Consider the following 13,213-nt stretch of genomic DNA (forward strand, 5'->3'; position numbering starts at 1 on the left):
AAAATTAGCCGTAACTTGCACCCTATTTGTAAACATTTGCACGTGCAATTGCATCAGAGTATTGGGCAAAATTGTGGCAGGTGGTACACCCTACAAGACTATAATTATTGAAGTATCACTGAAGAGCAGTGCTGTGTAGATAGTAGCATAGGCAGGCCCGGATTTGTCGAAAGGCCACCTAGACCCGGGCGGCAGGATTTTAGGGGGGCTACAATAATTTTTTAAATTTCCTGTGCACCAATCCCAAAATTTGCACGGATAAAGGGGAGGGGACAGGGGTGACGAACGGCAGTGGGCCTAGGGGAGCCCACTATGTAAATCCGGCCCTGAGCATAGGGCAGTGTTATCACTTATTCAGGAAAATGTGGTTAGGCCCAGACTTTGCCCCTGATCATGTCAGAAACTTCAGCAACCTGTTCCATGAGCCTTCCAGGTTTGCATGCCAATCAGACTCCAATATATACTGTATATATTTTTTTGTATTTCTAAGGTAAAAGGTTATTTTAAAATTGCAAATACTGCTCTTAGGTCATCTACTAAAGGGTTGCAGAACTAGAGGAAGTGGACTCAGGAATACAAAATGTAGGGGGTCACTGGTTGATAAGCAGGTTTGTGTGACTCTTGAAGAGATGTTTGTGGCCCGCAGCTTAGCAAAGGCCTCTTTTAATGATTTATCTATTAATATAGAAGTATAAAACTGCTTGGCTGCCTCTGGCCTACATCTCCCTGCAGGCTTGTATAGCCGGTGAGACTAAGGTTGGAGATTGCTAGCGCTGTATGTGTGTGTATGTGTGTATTTGTGTTGCCAGGCTGTGTCCGTCTCGGCTGTGTGGAGTTGTTGTTGTCAGGAAGAGTGCGCCTGCGCGGTCCGTGTGCAGCCTCCGCTCCTCTCCAGTGAGCGCCGTGTGGGCTGCTCACGGCTGCAGTGGGTCCAGGTGTTGGCTAGTCACGGGGCACCGTCGGGAAGAAATACAGTTGCCGTTTTAGCTTAATGATCCTCGACAGCGGAGTCGTCTGAAGTTACGGACACCCCAAATTTACCCTTGGGTTTCTCTCCTCCCAGCGAGCTTACCATGCACCTCACCCTATTCCACGCGTCTTCGCCGTTTTAGCTGCCCGCACCCCACCTGTTCCCCAGACGAGCTCTCCTTCGTCATGTCCCTCCAGCAGGGGAAGGCGACTTACTCGAGGTCGGGGTAAAGGCCTAGTTTGCAGTGCTCCTTCCGTCCTCCTGCTTCCCACCCCTCCCCACCTTCTCTCTCTCTCTCTCTCTCTCTCTCTCTCTCTCTCTCTCACACACACACACACACCGAGCTCAGCATCAGCAATCATGGAAGAGGAACAGCAGCAGCAGCAGCAGCAACAACAAGCCCAGAAAATGCAAGGCACAGAGCAGTCTGCCCAGCTCCCTCCCTCTGCACCAGGGGCACTGCCAGCCTTAGTGACAGGACTGCAAGGCACAGAGGCCAATGCACTGCAACACAAGATCAAGAACTCCATCTGGTGAGTCCCATGCCAACAACTACCCCCATGCCCTGTCACTCACTTATAGGATGAAAAAAATACCGCCCTTCCTATATATTTATCTTTTATCCCTATTAATTACATTGGGGTCAACCATCATTTTTACCTGCCAGGCCTGTTAAATACCAGCCAGGTGGCAACCCTACTCTTTGTCACCTATACACGTGTTTTTTGTAAAAAAAAAATACTGGCCTTCCTATATATTTATATTGTTTTCCCTATAAATAACATTGGGGTCAAGTATCATTTGTACAGGTCAGGCGGTAAACTAGTGGCCAGGTGGCAACCCTACCTATACATGGGAGAGACGCACTGCCTGGCACCTTACATGCTGAGACTGGCTCTAGTAACAGGGTTGGGCTATATCCCTGAGTGTACACATGGCAAAATGTTGCCCCACAAACATAGCACATGTTTGAATACAAGGGGATGTTTGTGCATGTATGTCAAGTGCTCACCAACAAGCAAGCAGTGTTGCAGTCATATTTGAGCTTATATCAGTGTTTTTAGACAATATGTGCATAAGTAGGCTTAAGATAAAGTTTCTACCCCAAATACAAATTATGAGCCCTAAAACAAAAATAAGCCTTTTCTGGAAAAAAAGAAACGGCCTTCCTTTGGATTTATCTTTCTCCCTATTAATAACATTGGCATCAAGCATCGCATTTATTTCCTAGGCCGCTAAATTACTGCCCAGGTGGCAACCTAACATTCCATATGTACATTATATCTGGCTGTCATCCCATATATCAACATATTGCAGATTATTATTCACCCTGCAAATGATATAAACAAAAAATATTAAAACTCTAATAGTGTGTACTTAACCTTGTTTGTGTCCAGTCTTTGGCCTCCAGCTGTTACTGAATTGCAACCCTCAACACTGGGAGCTATAGCCCAGTAACAGCTGGAGGGCTACAGGTTGGGCAGCCCTTCATTTTAGGCATTTGAGAAACTATATGGTATACATGTAAGATGTATTTTATTTGTATTGAGAATAAGGCAGTGTTCTTTGTGCTCTGTGTTACTTTGCCTGTTTATCTCTGTCCTCTGCAGTATTAAACAGGATTAAATGCAATGCTGCAGATCATATTGCTGTTTTCTGATGTATCCTAGAAAAACATTAGAGAACGGGTTTATCCATTTGTATCCCTGCTACTGGAACATGCAGATGATGGGAATGCATGAAATATTTTTCATTCAGCGGGGGTTTTTTTTTTTTATTCCAAGAATAACAAAGGTGGTCAGATGCAGTCTCGTGCTGAATGGCTGGCTGATATTTTTTTCTTGCATCAGGTCACTAGACTGAAGCTGTGTGGGAGTGTCTTAGGCTGCTAGATAAAAATCACACCTGCTTAGGTTTTATATTAGCACTGTATGTGTGCGTGTGGATCCATGTATACAAATATATATTTTTATAAAATGTATGCATTGCACTACATGTCATTTAACAGATTCCAGTCACAAAAACAAACGAATCCCTCTATAGAAGACATTGCCGTGTAGTATTTTTGCAGTGGTTCTATTGATAGCTTTTTACTCTCATCTGCACTGTGCTGTAAAAAGCAGCAGCAGCAGAAGCTGTTTACATCCACTAACAGTTGGTATCATGTCAAAATTCCTGGCAAAATGGCTACTGAGTGAAAACCTTGTTTGTTAAAGCTCATCTTTACGTGCACATGGCCATCCATGTTGTACACTTGTACATCATATACTCCGTCTAAAGGACATTTTGCTCCCTTTTGGATATGAACACTATATGTGTGTGTGTATATTTTAAACGTTTTAGTTTTTAAGACCTGGATCATTTTTGCTTTTGTGGTTTCATTGTTGTCATTAATAGTTTGTTGTTTTTTTTTTGTTTTTTTTCATTTTACAGAACTGATTGTAGATTGTGGGGGAAATGTTTTCTAGAAAAAGACAAGATCATCATAGCAAATGTGTGGCTTTGGTGGGTTTGTGCATTTGGAATAGCCAGTGTTGTTGGACAAGTTGCTAATAATAATAATGTTTGCTTGTATTAGCAGGCTGTAAAACTATTTGGCTGATTTTCTCGATATGCAGCTTTGACATTGCAAGGCCTTTCAGCTCTCCGCTTGTTAAAACAACTCTTGCAAGATTAGTAGCAGTGGGTGGACTTGATCCTATAACCTTTTCATCCCAAGTCCAATGCTCTTAATCAGGTCTATCATATGCACCCTTTAAATAATTTATACATAGAATTAGGTTTAACTGTACAATTTTGTTTTCACCCATCATATCATTAAGCAGAAAGCCTGCAGATTGTTTTGGTGTTTTTGTCTGCTTCTGGGTTGACTCGCCATGAATAAACAACAATACTTTTAATAGCATCAGAAGGTGGTTTCAGGAGAGCTGTGACATACTGGCATTCTCAAGGTCATATGAGGTGCACTACATGGAAAACATATGTTCTGTAGAACTGCTGTGTTTAATTTGCACATTGTGCCGATTGTAAACATTAACATGGCAGTTTTTCTAGTCTCTCATATTTTCCAAATAGAAACATTTTGGTTTTTGCATACTGCTGGAGACACATTGCTAGGAGTTAGAGGGTCACATTTTAAAGAACAATAGAGACAGTGTTTGGTTGCCTTCAGGTTTCCCGCAAAACTTATATTTGTGACATAGGCCTCACTTTTATATTCAGTATAGCTCACTTTAGAAACAAGCATGTTTTTCTAAACACAATTAGAATTATTGTTCCTGCTAAAATGAGTTTGTTGTAGAGCAATACTATATAATATAGTACACAAGATCCATGTAAGATAAATAATTGTAAATGCTGCTTAGTGTTGGCCCATGACATGTGTAATATATAAAATAAGGTACCCCTACTTAAAATATTTACAAGTTGCCTCAGAGATCCATGACTTGTTTTGAAAGCATTCAGCCTGCTGCCTTGTTCTTTTCTATATTTTGCTTCAACTTGATTATAATTAAGCATTTTTAAATCCTTGTTGGTGATAAGTCTTTTGGTTTTTTGTAGTGTTTCAATGATTTTTATTTTCCTTAAATCATTTTGCTCCACTTTACGTAAAGACCCCTTACCAATGGAAAAATCCAGCGCCAACCATTCTGGATAACAGATTCTCCTATTTATGTTCATTAGTTAACTGTTCCAGTTTAGTTTGTGTTCTCAGGAGCTGCAATGATATTGCTGTTTAGATCCTTCTTGGTAGCCTAGAAGGTTTCCAGCACTGCTCTAAATTACATAACTTGGGGAATAAATTAAATCAGGGACTTGATGTCAGCCTTGCATACATTATATTCACCTGTCCAAGCAAGCCACTTTTAGGGAAATGCCACATGCAGCATTTAACCCCTTTCTTTAGTGCAATAACCCATTGGCATTTTTGTGTGCATTTGCATAGGATAACACAGATTTTAAAATCATCCCTTTGTACATAACCTTAGGCTGAGGGAAATTAAGGACAGTGGCAAGCAAGACTATTTAAGTGTCCCACTGCCTTTTAAGTAGTTCAAACGCAGGACAACACATCCAAAATAGCTCTTTATTGCCTTCTGTGCCAATATTAATATGCTACCTAAATCTAGTCCCTTAGAAAACAATGTTAAAACACATTGTAAGTCAACAACAAATAGCAGCTATTGATCCTGCTGTGTGGCACGTTATAATAAAAATAACTTCATATTTTCCACGATTAATTTGTCTCTGCTATAGTTGTTACAGTTATCTGATCTGGTATCCAGAACAAAGATGTCCAGGAAGGTTATTAGACTTAAGTAATTGTTTGGTATAAAGACTGGGTAAATAGATAGGTACAAAATAAAAAAATGTTTTCAATATGGTTAGTAAGCCAAAAATGTAGTGTATAAAGACTGGAGTGACTGGATGTCTAACATAATAGCAAGTACACTACTTCCTGCTTTGTAGCTCTTTTGGTTTCCACTGATTGGTTACCAGGCAGTAACCAGTTTTTTTATTTACACTGAACTTTTTGGGTATGGTACAGGTATATGATCCATTATCTAAAACACAGTTATTCAGAAAATTCCTTTTTATGGGAAGGCCATCTTCCATAGACTCCATTTTAAGCAAATAATTCACTTTTTAAATGATTTCCTTTTTCTCTGTAATCATACAGCCCTTTTCCCAAAAAATCTGTGACACAGTGTAAAATGTAAACAAATAAATAATCTAAACCATATATTTTAATGCAAATAGTATAATATAAATAATTCTATATGTTGTTTTTATAATATTTGCAATTAAACATATGGTGTGCAAATCCGCTCATTCTCTTTTATTTAAAAATGTTCTATAGTAACTTAAGGCATTGCTACTTAGCTTGTCCCAATTTTTGCGATAGATCCTTTCCACCTTAGCATTTCTAATGATATTCAGTATTGGGAAGTATGCTCGGAGGCACTCTGAAAGAGTATTTCATAAATAAAAGTTGTCAGTGTGCTATAGCCCTTATTGCCAAGCTGCCCAATGAAGCAGTAAACAAAACTGAATACATCTAAAATGGAATGATCTTTGTAAAGCCTTTTATAAAAATGTATATTTATTCATAAAAAATCGCATTGGGATAATATGATAACCAAGGAAAAGGCCATGCCTCTTCAAGGGCACCTATTGGTTTACTTGTTATGTGGGTAATAGAGCCTTCAATCCAGTTGGGGTAAACATACAGATTTGGTGAGAAAATGCTTCTAGTAAACGCTGTACCTCGGGAGCTCCTTGTGCGGGTTATATGCACATAGTGAGCAAGCTATGACGCTCCTTAAACACAGCATTTTTGTAAGATCTGGATTTGTCTGAATCAAAACTATTCTGCAAGTTCAAACCATTATGGGGTTTTAATGCTTTGGACAATTGAATACAACAGGTTTTTTTTTCCATAGTGCAATTTTTTTCTTTTTCTCAAATTTGTGTATGCAGATATGTGTTTGAGTTTAGTATTCGATTTCAGCTTTTATGGAGGATTGGAAAAATGTTGTGTATTATGCATTTCTAGAACTTGCTGTACATTCGCCACTTAATTTCAATTACACAAGTGAAAAGGGGCAGTAACAGTATATAAACTCTCACATGATGTGGGCTCACCTACCTATGATGACCTGTTGATCTGCAAGGCGATTGGAACCCATTAAATAATTTAAAGGGGGTGTTCACCTTCTGCAAAATCCTATCAGGGTGGTGGGATTTTGCAAAAGAAAAACTAACCATTACAATCAATTAAAAAAAAATCCACTACCCAAATGCAGAGATTAGCATCTGGAAATAAGCAGAGCCCTCCCTTCTGTTATACGCATCAGCCAACTGGATCGGAGGAAAGATGTATCGCACTGTATTGTAGGTTAAACTGGCTGTGCATGGGTAGATTAAATAATTTGTTGAGATTGTTAAACAAATCCTGTCCCTTTTTTTTTTTTTTTTATTACCCAGTGGATATGCAAAATTGGGTTAATCTAATCAATTATGTGCTGTCCAGTGATCAGATCAAATGAGGGGACAGTACAGACTACATCCATAGCCTCATGTAGCCCTCATCCATTTAGATTTCTCATCAGCTACTGATCGGGAAGGCCATCATCTTCATCTCATTTTTGGAACAGGAGACTTCTGACTTGATGAAAAGTGGCTGAAAAGAGTCAGCAACCAATATCATCAGCCAACTATCAATGCATATGAAAAGGCTTCTTGAAAACCCATAAACTCAACAGCTACCTTGAAATGTCTGAATTTTGTTGATTGCATTAACCTGTTGACAGGGCCGCCATTAGAAATCACGGGGCCCCGTACAACAAAATTTTTGGGGCCCCCTGGGCCCCGCCCACACTGACGACCAAGCTCCGCCCCATATCCCGCCCACATCGCAGTTAAAAGACCACACAGACATCAGCGCTAAAAAAGTAACCCCCCCCCACACAAGTTGTAAAAAGCTATTGATGGTCAGGGCCCCCTTATAAAAAAAATTGGGGCCCCAAAAAAAAAAATTAAAATTTTTTTTTTTTTAAAAAACATTGGTGGCAGGGGCCCCCTGTTAAAAAAAACTTGGGGCCCCAACAAAAAAAATGTAAAAAAAACTAAAAAATAAACAAATATTGGTGGCAGGGGCCCCCTTCTAAGTTAAAAACAAATTGGGGCCCCAAAAAAAAATTTGAAAAAAAATTAATTTTTTTTTGAAAAAAAACAAACATTGGCGGCAGGGGCCCCCTTATAAGTTAAAAACAAATTGGGGCCCCAAAAAAAAAATTTTTTTGAAAAAAAAATTTTTTTGAAAAAAAAAAATGGTGGCAGGGGCCCCCTTACAAGTTAAAAACAAATTGGGGACCCAAAAAAAATTTAAAAAAAAATAATTTTTTTTTGAAAAAAAAAAAAAACTGGTGGCAGGGGCCCCCTTACAAGTTAAAAAAATTTGGGGCCACCAAAAAGAAAATTAATTTTTTTTTTAAAAAAAAAACCCAAAAAAAAACAATGGTGGCAAGGGGCCCCTTACGAGTTAAAAAAAAATTGGGGCCCCAAAAACAAAAGTTTTAAAAAAAAGATTGGTGGCAGGGGCCTATAGAATATTAAAATAATACATTGGTGGCCAGGGGATTAAAAAAAAAAAAAACACAAACTGGTGTTCAGTAGAATTGAACTCATGGCTTCAGTACTTCAACTTCGCCTCCTTTCGTGACTTCGGGTCTTTTCACCGCTTCAGGACTTCGGCTTCGGCTGTTTTCGTGACTTCGGGTCTTTGCGCTGCTTCAGGACTTCGGCTTCGGCTGTTTTCGTGACTTCGGGTCTTTTCGGCACTTCGGGACTTCGGCTTTTTCCGTGACTTCGGGTCTTTTCGTCGCATCGGCTTCGGCTTTTCGGCACTTCCGCATTCGGCACTGAAGAGGCAAGACGTACGGCTCGGGCGCTCGTAAGGGGGGCCCGGATCTTCAAAAAAATGCAGCGCTGCCGGGCCCCCCTTCATGCCCGGGCCCGGTACGCTTGTCCCCCCTGTCCCCCCCTGATGGCGGCCCTGCCTGTTGACACAACAGTTTAGACATTTCAATGTGGCTTTTGAGCTTATGGGTTTTCAGTAGTCTTTTCATATATAGTAATAGTTACCTTATGAAAGAATAATCATGTAAGACCTTTTAGAACTCTGCCAGTGATGCCCTCAGGCCTCTTAAAGTGGACCTGTCACACAGACACAAAAATCTGTATAATAAAAGTCCCTTTCAAATTAAACATGAAATCCAATTTCTATTTTTTATTAAAGGAAAACTATACCCCCAAAATGAATACTTAAGCAACAGATAGTTTATATCATATTGAATGACATATTAAAGAATCTTACCAAACTGGAATATATATTTACATAAATATTGCCCTTTTACATCTCTTGCCTTGAACCACCATTTCGTGACTCTATCTGTGCTGCCTCAGAGATCACCTGACCAGAAATACTACAAAACTAACTGTAACAGGAAGAAGTGAGGAAGCAAAAGGCAGAACTCTGTCTGTTAATTGGCTCATGTGACCTTACATGTGGTTTGTATGTGTGCACAGCGAATCTTACGATCTCAGGGGGCGGCCCTTATTTTTTAAAATGGCAATTTTCTATTTATGATTACCCAATGGCACATACTACTAAAAAAGTATATTATTATGATAATGGTTCATTTACATGAAGCAGGGTTTTACACGTGAGCTATTTTACTCAGTATCTTTTAATAGAGACCTACATTGTTTGGGGGGTATAGTTTTCCTTTAAAGCATTCATAACTGTTGTAAGCTCATTTAAAAGTCTCGGCTGTCAATCAAATATTGTCTGCCACTCCTCTATGCCCTGGGCATAGAGTCGGGGCAGTCAATTACTTTCACTTTCCATTCAGCACTTACTAGATGTCACTGCTCTCCAAATATTCCCCCCATTCTCTTTACCATTTAATTGTGTAGCCAGGGCATGGGGATGGGCATTCTGGTGCACAAACAAGATTCTGAGATGATGCAAGTCTTGCCTTATAAACAGTGTAGACAAAATGGCTGCTGCTTGCTTGCTATAATTTTGAAATCCCAGACTGAAGGAAGCAAGATTCAAATAATTGATATAGTGTAATTAAAGTTCATTTTGCTTGACTAATGTGATAAAATAGGATTTTGAATAATTCTTTTGGGTGAAGTGTCCCCTTTAATGGTAGGTAGATGCAAATTATTTCAGTGCCATGCCTACAAGCCCTTCAAGAGACACAGACATGTAGCAAGAAACCCTACATGGACCAGAACAAGCTGGTCATTTCATTGACTCCCTAACTTCAGGTAGTGGGACATTGGTACTGGACTGTATACCATGTTGTTTTTATAATTGGTAGTATAGTGCACTATGTAAGAATCATGACCACTGTACAATACATGTGCTGTATTTGTCTAATAGAAACTTGGGGATAGTGTTACAAAATATGTTACAATTAGATGTGAAGAAGCAGCAGGGCCGACCGGCCGTATTGCTCCCTAAAGCTGGGGGTCTGGGGCTGTCGCACCCAGAAAATACTTTGGTTTGTGCTACTGCCACAAAAAAATGTCTATGGTACCACTCAACATAAATATTAAATAAGTAAAGATACAAAAATGTATAATAGAAGAAGTAATAAGAAGGAAAACACTCACAGTTCACCTCAGTCCCAAGGTGCAATAACCAAAAACATTGTATCCAAAAGATGTGAGGGTCTCCAAAAATAAAGAAACAAATATAAAAAGTAGAAAATTTATTAGGACATGAAGACCTAACGCACCCAGACCACATTCACTATTTGGTGAGTCATTTACAATTTATTCTGGAGCACCCTGTTTCTCACAATTAGTATTTTATCTTCTAATAGGATTTTTCAGGATCCAGTGGGATTTAGAATAATATTTTTTCAGACCATAATACATTTAGATTTTGCTGAATGGAGTCTCCTACAAATATAATTCATAGCCACAAGGATACACATCCTTTATGACGATTGGAAATATTTTACTTGCTCACGGCAGCAGATATAGCAGCCAATGGCATAGAGAATCTTCAAACCACAAACAAGCCCCGGCTTGTCCTCTCACTGTACAGACAAATATAAATATAGGATGTAATGTAGGCCTCTATTGGAACAATGAGTTATTCATATATAATTACATTTATTGTGCTTTATTCCTAATTGCAATTTTACAAATGCTATGTAGATTATGTTGATTTAATTTTATTTAACAAAACAAACGAGCAAATTGCTTAAATCCAATCCTAAAAACAGTGTCTAATTGGTGATTAATATGAAGACTGCTTTCCTCCCTTCGGTAGAGAAAAACCTCTATCAGGGAATTGGATATATTGGTTCACTTTGGTAGTAGTGATCGATTTCCCTATGTCATCTTGTAATTTATCTTATTGAGAGAGCCGAGCTAGTACTGTACATTAAAGGTCGTGGTAGACATGCAGATTCGGGGAGATTAATCGCACAGCGACAAATCTTCTCGACTAATCCTCGCGACTAATCTCCCCCAAATGCCTTCCCGCCACCAAGACTTCGGTTTTCCGAAGTTGCTCGAACTTTCCTGGTGAGGCAACTTCAGAAAACAAAGCGATCTGAGTGCCATCCCACTGGCGATTTACATTCTTGCCAGCGGGAAGGCTTTTCGGCAAGATTATTCACCTGAAGAAGACTAATCTCCCCCAATCTGCACGTCTGCCACCACCCTTAAAGGGTAAGGAAACCTCGTCGGCGCTAACCCCCCTCCCCCCTCCCGTGTATTGCCCCCCTCCCTCCTCCCCCCTGGCCTACCCCTCCCGCTGGGCAAATGCCCCTAACTTGTTACTTACCCGTCTGCGCAGGTCCAGTCCAGGGAGTTCACAGGCGACATCTTCTTCCACGCGATCTTCTTCCTGCTGTGAACGGCGTTTTGGCGCATGCGCAGTAGGAGCATTTCGCCGGTACGGATCTACTGCGCATGCGCCAAAAGTCACGCGCATGCGCAGTAGATCGTACCGGCGAAATGATCCTACTGCGCATGCGCCGGTCAAAGCAGGAAGAAGATCGCGTGGAAGAAGATGTCGCCTGTGAACTCCCTGGACTGGAGTAACAAGTTAGGGGCATTTGCCCAGCGGGAGGGGTAGGCCAGGGGGGAGGAGGGAGGGGGGGCAATACACGGGAGGGGGGGTGGGGGGTTAGCGCCGAGGAGGTTTCCTTCCCCTTTAAGTGCTATGATAAGATATGTGCAGAGGCATCCATAAGTAATTGTTGCAACTGAATCTCCTTCTACTTAGTAATTGTTGCAGGCAAAATCTCATCGTATGCAAAGAACAGTCCCTCATTGTAGATGTCGCACAGACTTCAGCTGAGGTTTTTCTTGCATAAACTGCTGTGGCTATTTAAGCACCACTAATTGTTTGCTGGTGAAAATCAACTCCCAATCTGAAGTTGGGAATATGGGCCAGCACTGTGATAGATTTTTTCCATGTAATTTTGGTAATTAAGTAATATTTCACATATGTTCAAACCAAGCTGTATGATGCAGAACAGTTTTTAAAGGAGAAGGAAACCCAGTCTGCGCAAAAACCCTCCCCCCCTCCCCTGTGTTGCTTCCCCTCCCTCCTCCCCCCTGGCCTACCTGTCTCGCTGGGCAAATGCCCATAACTTGTTACCCTTCTGCGCAGGTCCAGTCTACGGAGTTCACCGACGCCATCTTCTTCCAAGCGATCTTCTTCCTGCTTTGGCATTTTGGCGCATGCGCAGTAGGAGCATTTCGCCAGTACGGATCTACTGCACATGCGCCAAAAGTCCCAAAGTTTTCCGATTTCACTTCGTGACTTTTGGCGTATGCGCAGTAGATCCGTACCGGCGAAATGCTCCTACTGCGCATGCGCCAGTCAAAGCAGGAAGAAGATCGCTTGGAAGAAGATGGTGTCGGTGAACTCTGTAGACTGGACCTGTGCAGAAGGGTAAGGAACAAGTTAGGGGCATTTGCCCAGCAAATGCCCCTAAAGAAAACATTTTCATAAAAATATACTGTTTTAGTAGTATGTGCCATTGAGTATTCCTAAATAGAAATTGTCAATTTAAGTACTAAGGGACGCCCCCCCGGGAACATACAACTCACGGCGCATGCAAACAAACTTAAGGGCACACTTGCATATTAGGTCACATGAGCCAATTAACTGAAAAAGTTCTGTTTTTTACTCCCACACTTCTTCCTGTTACAGTTAGTCTCATTATTTCTGGTCAGGGGATCTATGAGAAAGCACACAGACCATCACAAAGTGCTGGCTCATTCATCAAAGATTTAAAAGGGCAATATTTACTGATATATATATTCCAGTTTGGTAAGATTCTTTAATAGGCCACTTAATATGATATAAACGATCTGTTGGTTAAGTATTAATTCTTGGGGTATAGTTTTCCTTTAATGTGGTAGCTGGGAATTAAAGCTATATAGTAGCAGGTATCATATCCCGCTTTCCTAGTTTTGTCCTGATTCCAAATTAGGTAACTGCTCTACAGACTAATCTTACAACATTACATTGGTAACAACCTTAAAGGAAAACTATACCCCCAAAATGAATACTTAAGCAACAGATAGTTTATATAAAATTGAATGACATATTAAACAATCTTACCAAACTGGAATATATATTTACATAAATATTGCCCTTTTACATCTCTTGCCTTGAACCACCATTTCGTGACTCTA

The 13,213-nt window shown here is 40.4% G+C and overlaps 1 protein-coding gene across 1 annotated transcript in view; it reads left to right on the forward strand.

The window, feature by feature from the left end:
* Nucleotides 1-739: 739 nt before the first annotated feature.
* Nucleotides 740-13,213, forward strand: part of rfx7.L (regulatory factor X7 L homeolog) — a 54,341-nt gene continuing 41,867 nt past the window's right edge. Inside the window, exon 1 of the mRNA XM_018253046.2 lies at nucleotides 740-1,503. Coding sequence (XP_018108535.1) covers nucleotides 1,331-1,503 — 173 coding nt within the window. The 5' untranslated portion in view covers nucleotides 740-1,330. The remainder of the gene's footprint in view (nucleotides 1,504-13,213) is intronic.

The sequence above is a fragment of the Xenopus laevis genome, chromosome 3L (assembly GCF_017654675.1).
Source record: "Xenopus laevis strain J_2021 chromosome 3L, Xenopus_laevis_v10.1, whole genome shotgun sequence".
Classification (NCBI taxonomy): domain Eukaryota; kingdom Metazoa; phylum Chordata; class Amphibia; order Anura; family Pipidae; genus Xenopus; species Xenopus laevis.